General features: G+C 39.9%; 1 protein-coding gene across 6 annotated transcripts in view; it reads right to left on the reverse strand.

Annotated features, from left to right (window-relative positions):
• Window positions 1-20,414, reverse strand: part of HLCS (holocarboxylase synthetase) — a 209,824-nt gene that overhangs the window by 38,465 nt on the left and 150,945 nt on the right. Inside the window, exon 7 of one of the 6 annotated variants that reach the window (XM_075911746.1) lies at window positions 3,924-11,602. The exons of the other annotated variants lie outside the window; for them this stretch is intronic. Coding sequence (XP_075767861.1) covers window positions 11,575-11,602 — 28 coding nt within the window. The 3' untranslated portion in view covers window positions 3,924-11,574. Of the gene's footprint in view, window positions 1-3,923; window positions 11,603-20,414 lie in introns of those variants that run through there. 6 annotated transcript variants of the gene reach the window in all.

A 20,414-nucleotide genomic window follows, 5' to 3' on the forward strand; every position in this document is an offset into this window, starting at 1 on the left:
CGTCAGCTCACCAACCCTGCCGGGTTCTGCCCTGGACTGATTCCTTTCCCACTGCCCGCAGCTTCTTGCCACTTCTAGGCTCACCTTCCCTTTGACGGACAGGCTGCCAAAGAAAAGGAGTCAGTCGACCGGAGTCGCCGGACTCTTAGCGCCAGTCTACCCTAGCCGTCCCCCGAGCTCTCTCCCAGTGCGCCACGGCCCCGGCTGTTCTCTCCTCCCATCCCCCCTTTCTGGGTATGGCAGCAACGCTTTTAAACGCTGCGCCGCTTCCACCTTGCCTGACGTCCAGGGGGCGGGGCTGTCGTGTCTCCAAGCCTGCTCACCTCCCCTTGCGGGTTGCCATGGCGCCCACGTTTCCCCACGCCGTGCTGCCTCCCTGCTGCGCTGGGCTCACGGGGCGGAGGAATGCCTCCATGCCATCCTTGCTCCCATCGCCGCACTCCAAGCCCACCGCCCACGGGTTGTTTGGCATGGTTAGCCACCGCGCCGCGCGGGATCACTCAGTGCACTGCCGGGGTTTCTCCACCTGGGTGCCGACCAAACCCTGCTCGGCGGGACTCACCGTGAGGGGCGATGGTGCCCCGTCACACCAGGCAACAAATGGCCTTGCTCGAAGAACATCACCATCGTCTGAACTAAGACCTTGGGTATCAGCTCAGAGATTAGGGCTAGACTTCATACACAGGTTCTTCTAGGATGACTGCCTTTGCAAATTTTCTTCATAGCTGGGCCAGCTGCGAGATTGGTGCATCCCCTACCTCCCACTCCAACTACCCGACTCTGCATGATCTGGAGGAAGAAATGCACCCAGGAGGACCTTCTGAGGGATCAGATGGGTGCCTGAAGTCCCTCATCTGCAGGCTTGAGGAACAGTACCAGGAGCAGGCTGCCGATCGGGAAGAGTGCCAGGCCAACTGGGAACAAAGGAAGGCCTTCTGGGACCAGCTGAGGAGCCAGCAGATGCCACATACTCCTTCTTCATCTGGGTGATGGAGCACATGACATCCCCACCCTCGCACGGCTTCCTCTACTAGGCACTGGAGCTCTAGAACACAGGACAGTGGGACCTCTCCGGCAGCTGAAGCCTCCCAACTAGCCAGAAGCAGGCGCCACTCCCAGCCTCATCTTTGAATTCCCCTCCCCACTTCGCCATTCCAGATTCTTTACCCAGTCCCTCCCCTAGTTCTACGTCCCTCCAAATAAACAATCCTGTTGTTTCAAGAAACATGTCTTTATTATGTGCTCTGCAGGGGAGGAGGTATGGTGTGAAGGGAGGGGTGGGGGAGAAAAGGCATATACAGTACAGGGAATGCAGGGGCCCCTTGTGAAGAGACACGGGAGAGAGTCTCAACTGGCCTTTCTTGAAACTCTCCCCCTCGAGCCCTCCCTAATGAGCACAGCCCCTTGCTGTGCTCTCGTGATGGCACTGGTGTCCGGTTGCCCAGCCAGCTGGTCAGTGTCAGCACCTCATCCAGGCAGAAAAGTCTCCTCTTTGCTCTCACATAGGTTATGGAACACACAGCAGGCTGCCACCGTAACAGGGATGTTGCGCTTGCTGAGGTCCAGATGGGTGAGGAGACTCCCGAACTTCCTCTTTAAATGGCTGAATGCACATTCCACCACTATGCGGCACCTGCTCAGCCTGGCATTGAAGTGTTCCTTGGTGTGATCCAGGCTGCCCATGTAGGTCTTCATGAGCCAGGGGATCAAGAGGTAGGCTGCATCTCCCAGGATTATGATGGGCATGTCCACCTCCCTGACTCTGATAGTGTGATCAGGGAAAAAACGCCAGCGTACATCTTTCAGAACAGGCAGGAGTTCCAGAAGATACAGGAGTCGTGCACCTTTCCTGACCAGCCAACTTTGATGTCAGTGAAAATTGTCCCCTCCCCGAACCAATATGTGAAGTGGTACCCCTGCATAAGGGAGCCAAATCTCTTCAACTACATAAAAAGAGACATCTAAAAAGTTCTCAGTAGAAGAGAGTCATCTGTTGAAAAGGTCAATTTAAACAGAATAGTTAATAAGAAATTTGTGTCCCACCACTTTGATTCAGAGAGCAGACTGGTGTGGCCGTACAGTACATTAATATTACAAGAATCCACATGACTTTCCTCACCAGACTAATAATTTTAATTGGACCACATTTCAGGCCCAATCTTACTGATACGTGTGCCCATTTAACTTTAGTAACATTTTTCTTTACTAGTGTGCAGCCTAAGAATCATATAGTCTAACAAACATTCAGAACTGGAATTACATTTTTATATATTCTAACAGCTTTGACCCTGATTTATGTGAAGGATTTGGCTCAGGGTATATTTCTTGGATCTTATATTTTTTATGTATTTAATTTGACTCTAGCTATGCAAAATATTACTTTATATGTAGAGAGTAAATTTTTTTAAATGGATGAGCAAAATATCATTCACTTTTTCATTATTATAGAAATGTCAATTCATCAAAGTTAACACATGATTAACTCGAAAATTAATCGCAACTAAAAGCAGTTGCACTGTAGTTGCACTGTTAAATAGAATACAAATTGACATGTATTAAAGATAGCTATATCACTCAACTCAAGGTTTAAGAACTTTCCAAAATGCTTTCTAAAAGGCATGGAGCATACTTTCTGAAGTCTGAAAAGAGCAACACTCAGATCTGGAAATTACAGAACTCAAACCATCAAAAACGAAAATCAACCTTCTGCTGGTGGCATCTGACTCTCATGATGAAAATGAATTGGTCTGCACTGCTTTGGATCCTTATTAAGCAGAATCTATTATCAACATGGACGAATCACCTCTGTAATGGAGAGTGAAGCATGAAGGGAAATATGAATCTTTAGTGCATCTGACATGTAAATATTTTCTGTAGGGGAGCCTGGACAGCCCTGCCTTGACAAAAATAATAATGTCTGCCTTGGCCACAGTGCGGATCTGTAACAAAGCAAAACCCAGGCCTATCTCAAGTCTGGTGCACATAAGCACGCAGGCAAGGCCAGTGGGGAAGCTTTGAGAGGCAGGAATGTTTTTTGCACAGTCATGCAGATATATCATGGTACAGTGAGACAATGACAGGGACATTGGGAGGAACCCTGTACTGGTACACTCTTTATGATAAGCAAAAATTCAAGATATAGCCATAAAACCATTAACCCAAGCACATAGTTTTTGCAGCATCTTGAGTAGCAGGATGTAGCCCAAATAAGGGCATTAGGCATTTTGAGTATCTTATATAACATATAATCAATTGATAGATGGTATTAGAATGACCAAGTCTTGCTTTGCTATAAAATGGTCTTAGAAAAAAGAATCAATGGGAGGTATTGAGCAGGATTGATCCATAGGTCCTGCTCATTTTAACTAGAAGTAAAAAAGACCCTTCATACCGGGTATGCAGTGCACGGTGTCCTGAAGTGTGGGAGTTAAAGGGACCACCTGCCTGGTACTATATGTGGCATACGGGTGATGTGTAAGGCTTAACTATTGTAATACAATAAATCTTCTATTAATTGCTTTTATATTGTTTTGCACTATACTAATTGTTTTAGAATTTATAGCATTTAAGGTTTAAATTGCACAGTAATTTTTAAGGCTTGTAAAACAAACAACTATATTAATTACTTAAAGCTCATAATAAATAAGAAAGTGGTTAAGTCTCTCTGAAGTATCCTGGTTTCTCTTAGAACTAAAATAAATCGAACCACAAGACATCGTGCAATGCCATCTTCAACAATGCCATATGAACACTTGTTCTCATTTTCAGGTGGCACTGTAAACAAGAAACAAGCAACATTATCTCTTGCTTATTTGTCGGAGCTATTGGCCAAACAAGAACCAGCACTGAGTGGACTTGTAGGCTCAAAAGTTTTACAGTGATTCATTTTTCAATGCAGTGTATTTTAAATAATTTTATATTGGTACATTTAATTTTCATGATACAATGATTGCATAACTGTACTTGTATTAAGTGAATTGAAAAATACTATTTCTTATACAGCGCAAATATGTATTATAAAAATAAAGTAAGCACTACACACTGTGTTCTGTTGTAATTTAGATTAATATACTTCAATGTGGAAAACAAAAAATATCTACATAAATGGTATTCTATTAACAGTGTGATTAATTTTGCAATTTAAAATTAATCATATTATTCACAAAATAAACAACTTCACAGCCCTAACTATTAATCTTTGTGATAAACTGCAAGCAAGCAGATGTTCTTTTTGTGCTGATAAATTTTTCAGCCAGTTTGCAAGAATACAAGCCCCCTCCATTTCCTTTGCTTTCTCTAGCAACTGAAGTTCCTTAACATTTGTTTGAAGGAACACCTCATTTGTGCAGCATATATTGTAGGTTTGTGTAAAAAATTATTTTCCTATTATTTTAGGTTATTTCTCTTGCTTCACTTTCTATTTGTTTGCATTAAGTGCCTTAATATATATGTTTGTGAAGTGCTTACCACACCTTCATTCCTATATTACTAGTAAAACTAATGTACATAAGCTCAGGCAGGAATGATCTTTTGCTCTGTTTGTATAGCACCATAATCATGGCTCCCAGACACAACAGTAATACAAATAATGTAATTTAATTTAATAAATATTAACAATGGGTCTGATATCAAAACACAGGTTCAATTTTGTGTTTGTGTACAGAATTATTTTAAAATGCTGTTGTATATGTTCAAGTTACATAGGAGACTCTCTCCCAGTAATCAGGGGATTCACTAAATATTCAGTATGATTCACCATGAATCCTGTAAACCACTGGTTCTACAAATGTCACTGATCCATTCAAAAGACAGCCAGATGGATAATGGAATTCTTCCCTCATGTAATTTACTAATTCTTTAATGTAAGATCAGAAATGATGTAAGTATTTAATATAATAACTTATAACATGCATAGTATATCATCTTATGCATTACAACACAATTCAACTGTGGGATTTTTTTAAATTTGGTAAATACCTCATACAACTGCTTAGAATAATCAGAAAAAAGTCAGAATTAACCATTAAAAAAGCTTGTGACTCTTCATATATCAGTAATATTAGTGTTTAACAGATATTTTCTGAGAGAGAAAACCTGATCATTTCATAACAAAAAACCCCCCCAAAAACCCATGTATCCCCACATTGCTTTAAACAAACAGACACCCCTCAGACAGCATTAAAACCGTGAAGATACATTAGTAGATCATGCACTGTGTTGAGGAACCATGCTCACACCAAAAAAACATTTGGGATCAGTTCTTGGGGTTTTTTTTTTTTTTTTTTTTTACACTGGCAGCATAGCAGAAAGGAACATGACCTCCACAGCTTTGTGGCAGGTTAAGCAGCCTGATTGAACATCTCTGCTAATTAAGAGCTCTTGTTGTTTGGCAGGACCACCAGAGCACCTTCTGCACTTGTTCATGACAACAGCACTTCTTTCAGAAATTAACTCTTGATGAGTGCAGACAGGGAGCCCAGCTGGTCCTTCCCGAGTCCTCCAACTATATAAATGAAGTGTAATAAGAACACTGGCAACTACCAAGGAAAGAAAGGCTATTCGTGACCTCTTTTTAAAAAACAGAGTATACTTTTACATTGACTTAATTTCCTACACTGGGAGTAGGTAATGCATTGGGAGCTGTGTGAATAGAACTAAGATAACAGGAGATGGTGAGTAATTTTGTACCAAATATTTCCTTTTATTAGGAAAGATAAAATATAATTTTGTTTATAGAGTCCTTAATACCAAACTATAAATATCAAAAGACTTTTATAGCAAGAGCTGATCTATGAAAAGGAAAAGGTTTTGTGAAAGACAACCAAGTGTTTAATCAAACTTGATTTTCTATCTAATTTCTGAATAACTAAGATGTGTTCATCCAATCAAAGTGCAGCTTTCCTAAGTTTGCCAGGCCTCAATTTGAAAGGGTTACTTCACAGAAAGAACAGTTCGCATTGAAAAAAAAAAGACACATGTTAAGCACCAAATCAAACAGCACTAACCACGCACTTGTGGGCAATCCAAACAAGCCAAAGATGAAGATGACTTTGCCCTCTCTAGCGGTGGTTCCTCCACATCATGCTCAAAACATATTGGAAAAGCAACAAAATAAAGCTTATATTTCCATCTGGGCTATACCTGGTTCCGTATAGGATTTCAGATTTAAAACAGCCTGTACAATATCATTCACCAAAATCAAATTCATTTTTTAAAAGGCATAGGATAATTTTTCAAGACAATAGGAATGGTTGGTTGATGGTCCCAAGTAAGGAGATTACAGCAATACAGTTTAATAATGACTTTTAATTTTCTACTTAAATGCAACTAGGGTTGCCAGATGGTTGAAACAAAAATACCGAACACCCCTCTGCCCTCCCTCCCCCCAAAAAAAAGAAACCACCGGGAAAAAAATACTGTTGAAGGAAAAAAAAGGGGGGGAGACCAAAGTTGTTGAGGAAAAAAAAAAAACCCCTCCAAGGACTTAAGTAAAAAAAAAAAAAAAATTAAAATAAAACAGCATTAAAACAGCATGTCCCCTTTAAATGCAGGGATAGGAACAGGGGAGGAGTTGAGCACTAATACCCAGAGGAAGCATTGCTTCCCCTAGGTCTTTTGGGTGGCAGCCATTTTGTGCCGGCAGCCTTGGGGAACCAGATAAGCATGGGGCCTGGGGTCAGGGGCCGGGGGGGGGGGGGGAGAGGGGGTGTTGGGGGCCGGGCGCTGAGTGTTTGTAGGGTTGCCAGGTGCCTGGCATTTTCACCTCCTGGCTGGGGAAAAATTCAGAAAATACCGGATATTTTAGGTGCCCAGCATTCTCTGATTTTTTTTTTACCGGACAGAAGCTGAAAATACCGGACTGTCCGGGTCAATACTGGACACCTGGCAACCCTAAATGCAACAGTTATTTTGTCATCCATCTCATTTTAATACCTGGCCTTCATTTACTTAAGAAAAACTTGTTTAAATGAACTTATGAACTATAGTACAAATCCATTCTTAATTCTTCACTTTAACTATTAACAAACCATGTGTGAGATTATTACTGCTTAAATTCAGAAGTGTCATATCCACATATCAATACAGACAATTATGGCAGCACCCTGTCAAAAATGAATGTGTTACTTATTCTGTTTCCATATAGTACAACAATCTCCTAATACATGGTACTATAATTCAAATCTGGCACAGGGATACTTAAGGGTCTGATTTATTTAGAAGCTGTGCACCGTCTATTTATAGGAAAGAGTATGGAATGACTGTTTTCCCCACAATTACAGATTTTATAGGACTTGTACATTTTATAAATCCCCTTTTCCCTTTGGAAAATGTCTCTCTCTCTCTGCTTATTGTAAATCACCTTTTCCCTTTGGAAAATTTCTCCTTTCATATATATAAAGTGCACACTGAGAAAGTTAGAGAAACTGGGGTAGGCAATAAAAATGCACTCATGTTTTAACAAATTATAAAGAAAGTTTTTATTGCTATAGGAACTTATATTGAGAATAGCAATCGATTACCTTCAAAATCCCTTTTCATTAGGCAAATATAATTTATTTTTTCTTGCTTTTGTGGAATAACTGATTCAACCACAAACAGCATCAAAACAAAATTTATGGGTATACAGAAGAGTCAAACTGCACATGCTTTTGGTTGAGAGTGACATATTTCCTCCTTTACTTGGTCAAGAATTTGCATTTAAATTCCTTACAGAATCATTTACTGTAGGAATTGTTTCTGGAGAAAATTTGCTCAAAGAGTTACTAATAATGGCCATTATTCTGAAATAATTATGCAAGCGTCTACACAGTTATTTTGAAATTATTTCAAAATAATGGACGGTTTATTCCGATGTCTTTAAACCTCATTTTACGAAGAATAATGCCTATTCTGAAATAGCTATTTCTAAATAAGGCATATGTAGACACTCCACTTCTGCTATTTCGAAATAGCCCCTCAGAGCCATTCTAAGTTATTCCTCTTGGGGCTCTAAATTGAGATAGCACATCTACATTAGGAAAGCTTGCCTAATTTTGAGGCGTCCCTGCAGTATAGACGTGCTATTTCAAAATAAGATATTTTGAAATAACTATTCCGGAAATAAGCTATTTTGGAATAACTATTCCAGAATAGCTTATTCCAAAATAACTGTGCAGTGTAGACATAGCCATAGAGTCCAGATTCACAGAAACTAGAAGGGACCTTCAGAGGCCATCTAGTCCAGAAAACTGTGATGAAGCAGAAACAAGTATACCTAGACCACTAATCACAAAAACTTCTAGTGATCGGGTTTTCACAACCACCTTGGGAAGCCTCTTTCAGTGCTTATCTACTTATATAGTTCTCCTATTTAACCTAAGGTTTTCTTGGGAGAGATTAAGCCACTTGTTTCTTGTCTTACATCCAGTGAACATGGACAATTATTGACCACTGTTTTCTTTATTATAGCCCTTAACATATTGGAACATTATAAGGTTCCACCCCCGAACATCACCATCTTCTCTTCTCAAGAATAAACATACCCTTTTTCTAAGCCTTTCTTCTTAGGGTAGGATGGTTTTCTAAAACTTTTATGATATTTATTGCCAGGGCTCGCCAAGCAGCGGCGAGCCCTGCTCGCCAGCTGTGTGGTTCTGCAAGCTGCACATGCGCAAACCACGCTGCGCTGGCTGTGCCAGCTTCTAATCTAATCGCTATGGGCGAGTAGATTACATGATTTGTCGAGCCCTGTTTATTGCTCTCCTCTGGACTCTCTCCATTTTATTCACATTTTTCCTAACCTGTGGCATGCAGTATGGGACACTGTACTCCAGCTGAGGCCTCACTAGTGCTGAAAAGAGCAGCACAACAACTTCCATTATCTTAGATAAAACACTCGTCTTAGTACACCCAGAATTATATTTGTCTTTTTTCAACTACATCATAACCAATTTGTGATCCATTATAACCCCCAGATCCATCTCAGTAATACAACCACCTTTTGTAGTGGTGCATTTGATTTTTCCTTCCCAAGTAAAATATTTTTCACTTTATTTAATTTCATATTAATGATTTCAGACAAGTTCTCCAATTTGTCAGGATCCTTTTGAATTCTAAACTTGTCCTCCAAAGTGCTTGCAAAACTTCCCAGCCTGGGTTCATCTATACATTTTATAATCATGATCTCTACCCCATTATCCAAATATTTAACAAAAATATTTAATAGTACGAGACCCAAGACAGACCTAGCTTACATTCCTTCAACCAGTTTTGCACCAATCTTAGTAATTTAATTAACACAATTGCCTAGTTTGCTTAAGAGAAAGTCATGGGGACTGTGTCAAAACGCTTACTAAAAATCAAGATCTAGCACATCTATAATTCTCCCCACCCTGATCATCCACTAGGCTACTAATCCTAAACTTCACGCTGGGGATGTGATTCCCAGCTTGAGACATACTAGCACTAATGCTTAATAAACCAGCACAATAACAACAGAGTGTAGCCATGGCAGCATGAGCATATATGCTAATTGTCAGTATTTTAATGGAAGCCTTGCAATATTTGATTTTTTTTTAAACTACAAGATTCCTAGAACTAGGGCTTATGTGAGAATCTCAGCTTTCATTAAAAACAATACATTTGTAGCGCTGATGGTTGGGAAGGAAAGCTTGAAAATGTGATTTGAGTGCACTCTAAAGGCTCAAACTAGAAGTTTTGTTTGCTTGGGTTTTTTAAAACATTTTTTAAAACTTTTTTTTAAGCTTCAACGTCCCCATTCCAGCCTTTGTGAAAGTCTGGTTTCCCGTCACCATGAGCTTGCCACTCTGCTGGATGACAGACTCACTGTTCCAGTAGGATGCACCTGTTGTGGGTAGAAACGGTATCTCCTGTTCCTAGGACCAACTTCATACTGGGATTTAAACATCAGGATAGTGAACATGTAGTGTTCAATAGGAAGCCATGGAGAGTGATGTGGTCCTGAGTAAGGAGGTAAAAGTATAATAATTTAAATGATTAATCAATAAGCCTGGGCTATCCGTTACCGTTAATGGTTACATGCAGGTTCCTGGTCCTGTTCCCCTGCTGTATCAGAGGCAGCAGCACAGGATGGCAGATGGTTCCCTGGCAGTGGGGTGAGTGTGGGAGCCAACTTAAAAGCCAGTGTGTATTGGCTCCCCGGGAGCTGGGCTCTGCAGTATACTGCAGAGCTCACAATGCAGCTGGTTCTCCGGGAGTGGGGCAAGCCAGCTTTGCTCCAAGGGAGCCGGCTGCACTGCAAGCTCTGCTAAGCTTTATATTGCCGAGACCGCAGCATGTAACCACTAACATTTTCAGTGGCTACTCAGTTACCTAATTAATTGCTTTTTAATATCTGTAGTTCTGATTATCTGAGCTGCTAAGCAGCAACTATGGGTCAATCAGAGCGCTCTCAGGATAAGGGTAGTCATTCTTACAAACTGAGATGTTATGGAAGCATGGATCACTGTAGCATTATCTAAATCACATAATCCCAGGTGTAATCTTTTGGCCAGACACAAACAGGAGAAGTTTTTTGGGTTTTTTTTTGTCACCAATGTTGTTTGGGTACCCAAACGCAGTACAACCTAGAGAACTCCAAGTCTACTAACAAAGAGTAAATGAACTATCTAGCGTGGGATACCATTGTTTAAGAGTTGTTTTTATTGAGGCTGAGAGGTCTACAAAGTGGTTTCCTCTTAACAGAACCATTTCAATTATAGCTGGGTTCAGGTTAAGCCAGCTGTTCAACCAACTGTTGATCTTTTAAGCATCAAGAACGCTTTGAGATGGTGCAGTTCACATTTACCAAGGAGTTAGGAGTAACGTCTGTATATTGCTGGCATACAAATCTGTTTCTTGCTAATTCTCCCAATGAACATGTGTGGTATGTATTTTTATATAAAAGACTTGAGTCTTCCTGGTAGTGCCCCATATGAGGTGCTGGAGATGAAATAGGTGCCCTTAAACCTTCGGGAGCTATTTCTCTACAGCTTCTTCAGTTTGGCGATTGACAGGCTCAGATTCTGCAAGACAAGGATTAAAATGCTCCCCCATTTACATGGGGAAGTAGGAAGTTATTTGGCAGGGCAACAAATGCTGCTCTCTGACGCAGAGCCTGATCAAAATCCCAACTGGGATGGATCCAAGATGTTGGCAACAGATGATGGCACTGAAGACTTTTGCATCAATTTCTTAATAAACTTGCTGAGCCTGGAGACTGGATCGTAGATTCCAAGGTATGACTTCTTCCTTTTATTATAGCCTTGACTCAGTTGCACCACAAGATTACACATTCTCTTCCTTTTGACAGGAAACTTTCATCCACTAACTCCCTCCACTTATTCCAGCTTTAGACAAAATCCCTATTATTACTTCTGCTACTCCAGGGAAACTCTCAATCTTCACAGTTGACATGATAGAGCAGTTTGGTAAGTAATGAAGAAAAATTCATACCCTGAATCTAGGCTTGTTTTCTTCAAGAATCAGATTTGCTTGTATCAGTCCTTTTTTCTAAAAACACTTGACAGATAAACACTCAGGGACAAAATGTGCTTGCTATAGGACGATGGTAATTCAAGTCTCTACATAGCCATAAATTATTCTGCAATAGAAAACAATTGCATTTGAACTAAAAGATGGTATGTTCAACAAGTTAGATCTATTACATGAAAGAGTAAAACTTAAAACAGAAGTCTTTATTTAGCTTTTACAGGGAGCTTGGAATTATACTGGGGAAACCTCAGACACTTGTTAGAGTGTCAGATGTTGAAAATACTGCCCCAGTAATAGAAGAAGAGATTCCAAAATGGCCTCTTATTCTATAAAGTATTCCAGACATAATGCCTATACTGTATATCATTCCATATGTTAGTATCATTCTGTATTATACTTGGCACAGCTCAGTTACCATACATTACTTTATATAGTTAAATTGCTACATAAGTAATAATTACAGCTTTAATAAGTAATAATAAATCTATTCCTATCAGGATGGACAGCCTGGGAAACAAAGTTCCTAGGTGAAACCTGTGGCTCTTAATACTAACTGGAAAAGTTTAAATTGGGTCACTGTGTATGTATTTTTTTTTAATTAGCTCTTTAAATTTCTATGGAGACTTTTTTTTCCCATAAGGAATCTGTCAGATTGATAAAGACTAAAGAATTGCTGAATGTTTAATTCTCACACTGAACCTTTTTGCACAGTAGTTACATTATAGATGGAGAATCAGGAGCCCTGAATTGGCTAAGATATTAAAGAAACGGCTCTTTTGGAGATGGAAATTTAGATTACTTCATATTATCCTTAGAGCAGGAATTTGAGTTAAACATCTGCAAAAGACCAGGCCGAGGTGCAGCTTGTTGAGTCCTTCTTTCCTCTGCCCCCAATGCTATACAGTACAATAGCAAATTATGTGTTTTGTTGGATAAACCAAGCCACTTGGTATTATGTTTTCATGGGCATTGTCTTCAGAAATATGTACTTTTACACATGGGCATATCATTGCTCCTATTTGATACTTGTGACTGAACGAGTGGCTCACAGTTCTTGAAACTTGCCTGTTAAGGGACTGTTTGTTTAGTCATGGGCCAACAGCGTTAAACATTCTCAACAGTGTTAGACTGGGGAAAGACCAACACAACTCCTAAAAGCTGTTTTGAGTCTAAGAATACTTTGGAAGAAGTGTCTCTCATTTCAGAGCAAAACATTTGCATGTGATATGGCATAAAAAAAGTAATTTCAAGGAATAGATGACCCAAGGAAATGATGTATTAGGTAAGGGACCTATTACCTGTGGATTACCAGTTAAAAATTATATAAAACTTGTAGCAAACAGACATATTTGGTGGCCTGTCTGAAGTGAGTGGTAGCCTCATTTTAGTTTTATTCGAAAAAGCAGCATACGCATTATGAAAGACACCTTCCTCCCATAATTAGCACCATTACTGGTCTCAATAGAGGCCAACTAAAGAAAATAGAGAAAGGAGGAAATCTCAGATTTACAGTGAAAGGTCCTAGTATTTTTCTCTACGTGTTTCCAGGTGGTCATGCACAGAGGTTTGTGAAAAACACAACTTTTGTGATTGTTTATGATTATTTTAAATCAATGATTAACAGTTTTATTTAGTTATATTTACCAAAGGAGCTTTGGTTTAGTTCTTAGGCATAAAGGAAAAAGTGAGCATTTTTGTACAATCTGAGGGTTAATGAACACATCATGAATTAAGAGAAGTTGGAAGAAACTGTTTTAACAGCCAATCAGAAACACCAACTGAATTTGAGTACTGAGAGTAGAAATAATCCGGGGTTGAGGGCTGAGGAGAACAGCAAGATTTAGTAACTAGGGGACTCTTCACTGCAAAGTTCAGGACCTTGACAAATTGCAGAACCTGAAGATTTGAAACAGACCAAATGTAAAGGGAGCTGAAAAAATACTTAAGAAGCTGGGAACAGTAAAAACGGGCTGCTATGACTTCAATCGGCTTTAGGGAATTAAGCATTGATCCTTTCCTGAGATTCACAATGTAATTATTGAAATTGCATTTATGTCAGCCAGAGGAGGTTATGATATCTGCACATGAACTGATGTATCGAAAGGTAAAACACCCTGATCTAAAATGTTACCTTTAACTGGTTATTTTACTTTAAGCTCTCTCACACTTGTTACAGTTCAATATTAAAGTGCAGTAACCCGTGTCATTTTTCCAATATCCCACATTCTAGTTTTGAATGTTCCAAGATACTAGGCTTCTCCTACTTTTTCCCCTGATTCCCTTGCATCTATGCTAAGTCATCTTTCTACACTGCATTCATACCCTTCAAATATTTACATCTGGTTATGTCCTCAATCTCTGCCACTGCTTAGTCAAGCCTCAGACATAGAAATCAGTACTTGTAATCTTCCTGTGTTTCAATTCCTTGAGTCTAATCACTGTCATCTTTTGAATTCCCTCTTGTTTGTTTACAGCTTTTCCATTCCCAGATGCTCAGATTGAACACAATATTCCATAAATGCTTTCTCACTACAGACAGGGATTATGACTGATGTTGAAAGATTTAATTACAAAATTTGTCCCTCCAAAACTTGCTAAAGCGAACGGACAGGATACTATGAGAAAGTCTGCACTATATTTACTCTGCTGAATCTCTTCTGTGAATAAAATGAGAATACATTAGTCCACAGTATTGTCAGACATGAATTTTCCTTTAATATGAAATGAATTAAGTACTGAAGAACAAAGTCAGTATATTTTATACTTTTCCCACAAGTTTTAATGAATTAATCTGAATAAATTAATATTTAAGAAATTGCTTTCTTGCATTGTATTATTTTTAATTAGATGAACTTTTCTCCATCTATAACGCTCCTATGACAGCACTAATTAAAAGTTTAAAATTCCACATCTTATACCCACAAAACAGATACTTTAAAACATTCTAATTTACTTTCCACTGCTCAAGTTATTCCTTATATTTTGTCTATGAATATTATGAGTAATAAAAAACGTTCTTGCCTGTCATAAAAATAAATGTACCGTACATACTTTCATGAGGTGACAAGCAGGTAGAAATCAGAGATCATATGAAACAATTTAGCTTTGTTTCTTTCATGTGAAAATGTTTCTCATCCATCAGGACAAAGAAATAATTTTTGAAGACTTGCAGTTTCCATCCCTCTAAATTTCCAAAGCAGAAAAATGGAGCATTTTCCCCCCTTAGAAACCTGAAGGAGACATACTGTAGAGATTTTTAAAAAATGTTATTAATTACCCTGAAAATCTAGCCTCCCCACTCCAAATTATCTTCTTATACTGCCCTACACTATATTTATTAACTAAAATAAAACTCTGATCATGTATGGCTTCAGTTAACATCCTATCACACAACAACATATCAGATATTGACCAATACTGAACAATACAAGCTTTACAGGTTGTAATCAAATTGAATACTTTCATATTGAAATCTGCTACCAAAAAATACACATAAGCTTATATGATAATGTATTATATACAAAACCACTTTTATGTTATTAATAAAGATCAACAAAATATGAAGTTCAAGACTACTTTAAATGAGATCTACCAATATCCTTACTGATTATCATCTCACGTCTTCCTATAAAAAGTGATATTCCTGACAATTAAGTCAGCTCAAGAAGAAAAAATCCTAACCTATGTTACTGATGATATCTTGAATTTCCAAATTGCATTTAAAGTTTTAAATTTACTTTTTACCATTATACAGTTTACTTAATTTCTGGTTTACTCCAAGATTACATGAGGACAATGCCAGATCAGTTTGACAGTCGAGTTTTGCAAAGCAGCAATACTGAAGGGGATAAGTTGTTGGGTTTTTTTTAAAAAAAATTCTCTCTTATCCTACCCCATTCTTTCATGAAGACTTCTATGCAAGCTATGTTTTGTAACTTACTCATTAAAAAAAAAAAAAAAAAGCTTAGCCTAAAATAAGTTGACCATTGCCATTTATAGATATACACACCTAGCACCATTTTTAGATAGTTTAGATAAATATTAATAAAAATACAAGTGAAAGAAAAAAGGGAACATTCAGTTCTTGCTTTCCCCTTCATCTCTCTTCATTAAAACAAGGACAGGATCTAAACTCAGTCATAAGGCAAAATTCTATGACATTATATTCTAGTGTTCATGGACTCCTGGGCTTCTGCTGCTAGAGGCATCAATGTTAAATATACATTCGTGTATTTCTGATTCAGAAATGTTGAGCACACTGTTCCTGTGCAGAGTACAGGAACTGCTGCTGAGCAATGCAAAGAATACAGCCAAACAACAAATGCATCAGTTCTGTAACTTTCATTTGCTCTGCCACATACTTTTGGGTCTGGGTCTAGAATCTCAAAGTTTCTTCCCCTATAATTTTGATGCTAATGTGCCAATCTCAATAAAATGCACCCTGGAAAAAGACTGGCTATTTATCAAACAAACAAACAGCTCAAGCTTTAAGAGTTTATTTCCTAGGAAAATAAGTTTGGAAAACAAAACTATCCCAGTATTTATATTTATAAGCAACGAAGAACTTTTCAGGAGAGCTGAATTTTACTCCCTAATGTGCTCCTGATTAGCTGAGTGATTATTGTGACTATTGCTAAGGGCCTGATGCTGAGAATCCGGGAAGAATGGAACTAACTCAGTGCTTTGCAGAATCCCATCCCCCAGTCTCCCTATACATAATTTTCTGAAGAGTGAAATCAAATCATATATTTGTAAAGTGTTTTGAGATTTCTGAACACACGATGTTACTCAAATACAGTATGTAATTATTAAGATTATTTTTCTGGAATAATGTTCTGTGCTAACAAATAAGTGATATGTATAAGATGGACTCAATAAGAGCAGTTTACAGTTTTCCATACCAATCGGGTGTAAGAGTTATTGGTTTGATTTTACCCCTGTGGGCAAAGCAAGGCAGGTGTTATCTTTTAGACACGACGGCCTCATGCTCCCCAGAGAAGCAGAGGTGGAGAATGGCTTATACCTTGGCACTCCCCCTACCAAAGGTCCTTCTGTTCCTAGAGACTCAGAATGAATTGGTGCAATTTAGACATGATTAAATCACTAATCAGATAATGGCATGACAGTCTTAAATATGTTTTTTTCCCTTTAAGGCAGGGGTTCCCAAACTTTTTGACACGGGGACCAGTAAATCCATTTGCGAACTTTTGGAGGACCAGTAATGTTCATTTGCATATTTGCATATTCATTAATCAAATTATGAATATTCAAATAAGTTGTTTCTGGTCCTCCCAAATCTCCCAGTGCCAGCTTTAGCAAAGCTTTTGATATGGTTACCTACAATATTCTTGCCAGCAAGTTAAGGAATATGGATTGGATAAATGGGCTGTAAGACAGACAGAAAGCTGGTTAGACCAGGGTTTCCCAAACTTTTTACTTTAATTGGAACCCTTTTTTTCAGTTCTGCTTTTTGCAGCCCAAAAATATATACACATGAAAAACCAACGAAGAAAATACCAGACATATAACATGTCTGGTATTTTCTCAGTAGGTAAGTTGTATTATTACTAGATGTATCAGTTTGTAGTTTCAAACTGCCTGATTGGTAAATGTGCTCAGGCTGCATGAGTGTGTCTACCAGCCAGATAGTTCACAACTACTCGAGGGGTTTGTGGGGGGGGGGGGGGAGAGGGGAGGGGACGGACGCCAGTAGAATCCCTGTGCCAGACTAACTCGTGCTTTGTGGGTGGGGGGGAGAGGGGAACGGGGTCGGGTCAGTCCCACTCCCTGCAGGCCGATTCATTCCTCCCCCTGCTCTCCTTGCTGCGCCTCTGGACAGCCCCACTTCCCCCAACCCCGTCCCTGGCAGCCAGTTCTCTCCCGCTTCTCTTCCCAGTCTCCCTTGGCCAGCCCCGCTGCCTGCGTCCAGCCCTCCTTCCACTTCTCCCAACCCGCCCACATCTTCCCCAGCCAGCTCCCTGCCCCCAACCTCGCACCCTCTGGCAGCCCTGCTTCCAGCGGCCCCTCAATATCCCCATCCAGTTCTGCTTCCGGTGGCCAGCTCTCCCCTCCTCCTCACCCCAGAATCCCCTGGCACCTGCACCTTCCCTTAGCCCAGCACCCTCCTGGTGCATCCTTTTCCCTTAATACCCACCCCCTCACCACTCTCTGCCCCATTCCCCTCCTGCCCCTCTGTGCCCTCACACACAATTTTTTCCATCCTGACTTTCCTCATGCCCATCCCTTCTTTCAAGCCTTCTCCCAGCACCTCCCCCTCCAGCCCCCAATGCCCTTCCCCCCTCCTCTCCTCTCCCAGCATCACCCCCTCCCCCCTCCTACTGACAACTCCCCTCCTGCCCTTTCCCTCATGGTCTGCTCTTGGCCCTCTGGCATTTGTCTTTCTCTCCCGCACCCCTGTCCCTGGGTGCCTCCCCTGCCCAAGCCCCTTCTCCTTCCACCCCTTTCCCCACCCCTCTCCTTTCCTTGCCGCCGCACGAGCCGGTTTTGTGCTCAGGCCCCGGAGGCCAAACCCGGAGCCAGCCAGGGCCCCACCACGTACCTCGTGCGGGTTTCAAAACCCTGGGCCGTGACGTCACGTCCTCGCCGCGCATGGGCGGCAGGCGGCGAGGAGGAGCCGCGCGCGGCAGAGACATCCGGGGCCGAGGGGACGCTCTGGGGGTGGGGCCGGAGAGGACGCGCAGGGGCGGGCCCGCTCCAGGCAGAGCCAGGGAGAGACCCAGCTCCACATAGTGCTAGAGCAGGGCCCAACTCTTAACTCGCCGGCACTTCCGGGTGCAGGGGCGCGGGGCCCGATTCGACCAGATGGGTCAATCGGCCTAAGGGCCGGCAGCCACCAGGCACGCTGAGGCCCGGCATTTTTTTTGGGCCGCGGACCATAGTTTGGGAAACGCTGCTTTAAGGCATTTTTTGCTGTTAAACTCACCCTTTACTGTTGAATTCTGTCGTTCAGATTTTCAAAATGTTGGCCATCAAAATCAATATCTTAATCAATCATCACAAACAATTGAAAATTAAAGGCTACTTAGGAAATCATGAGTTTTGATAAAGGAAACAAGCAATCTGTGGGCTTCCTCAAATTAAAAAAAGCAGTCAATATAAATGACCTATCTAAATAATATAGAATCCATAAACCACATTCACAGTAAATAAGCAGATACTACTCCACTAAAGTCAAAAGAGTAGCATCCACTTACCCCAGTGGTACATTGGGGCATATATACTGTTGTATAGGGGGTCTGTTGGATTTACACTCTCGATTTTATTTCACATAACCGAATACCTGATTTCAAAAGGCAATATAAATGGATAAACATGATTCCATCTCAAACTAGAAAAATGAAACAATAAAATGTAGAATTTGTGAACTTCATATAAGACTCTTTGTATATCTTTTTTGAGAGTATGACACTCAAGTCAGATATTCATGGGCATGAAGCAGAGGAATTAAGTCAGTCTGAACTTTCAGAACATAGACATAGATCCAAACCAATGAGTATTTTTAAAAAGTAGTTGCTCATAATTTGCTCCAGTACAAACTAAAGAAGCAAACATTCAAGTAAAAATGAAAAGCCCATTAGCATTAGAAAGATGCAGAGTCAATGAACTACACTTTTACAATCGGAACGGATTTTATTCTTATAATTACAAAAAGATCTTAACTGACAGAAAAGTACTTTGTTGAATATATTACATATTTTTGCAATGATTATTTTTAAAGGGGAAATGTAAAATATATTTTTGTCATTATCATTAGAGAGCATATAAAAAGACCCAGCGGTTTAAATTTGTTCTTGGGTTGGTAGAGAGTTATTTATATTTTGCAAAAGTTGTGTGTGCATACTTACAGCACATTATAATTATACATATGGAGAGAATCAAATTATTTGTATTCCTTTATTTTTATGAGAAGTTATTAGCTCACTTTTGCCACAGCAATATGTCATTCAAATCTCCTGATCTTTTGTGTAGTTCTAGGTGAAGAAAGACTAATCTTTATCGTAATGATCCAACGTCAACATGATCCACATTCATGTCTTTTTTCTGGGTATGTCCTAAAAAATGACTATGGAATTCCCTGTATGCTGGAAAGGAAAGTTGAGATAGAGGGAAAATAAATAGGAACCATCAAATAGTGCTGTTTTAAAAAACTGTTGCTTTTAAAGTACAACTCAATTATCAATTATGTTTATGGCCAAAAGAAGATTACTTATTCTGTTACACTGAAGACTTTCAAAGAGCAGTTGTGCAACTTTCAAACTGCAATTGGTTAATGAAGCTAAACTTAATTAGCTCAACTTTCTTGCAGACCACATCAAACAACACTGTTTGATGTATTCTGCAAGATGACCAAGTCTCCTACAGCTGGCTAAGTGTCACAATGAAAAGGCATCTATACTTACTTCTGGGAACTGAAATGAGCTGTTTTAAGTGGAGCTTTTCTTCCATTTTCAGAGGCTGCACTGCTCTGACCTTCCCCAAATCAATCCTTTGCGGATTAACATGTAAAGCAGTGTCGAATTAATTTCAGAAAGCGAATATGAGATCAGACTAAGATGATACAAAACTTCTAACTCCTAAATACACTAATGCTTCTAGCCGCTTAATGAGAAGTTGTCAATAAAGGGCGGGGGGAGGAGGGGAGAGATAGATAGAGGGATTTGAAGCGTGGAGCAATCTATCAGGCTAGTTAGAGCTTTGGCTACTTCTGTGTCATGGCTAATGCATTCCTCTAGAAGTTAATCCTATTTCTAAAGAACCTCCTGTGAGGAGCACATAGGCCGTGCCGAATGAGAACTAAAATGCATTAAAATTCTCAACAACGTCACCAAAAAGGCACACTATTAGATTCTGAGTGTCGACAATAAAATGGCTCATTAAAAGTGCAAGCTCTTAAAGAATCA

Source organism: Pelodiscus sinensis, chromosome 1 (assembly GCF_049634645.1).
Source record: "Pelodiscus sinensis isolate JC-2024 chromosome 1, ASM4963464v1, whole genome shotgun sequence".
Classification (NCBI taxonomy): domain Eukaryota; kingdom Metazoa; phylum Chordata; order Testudines; family Trionychidae; genus Pelodiscus; species Pelodiscus sinensis.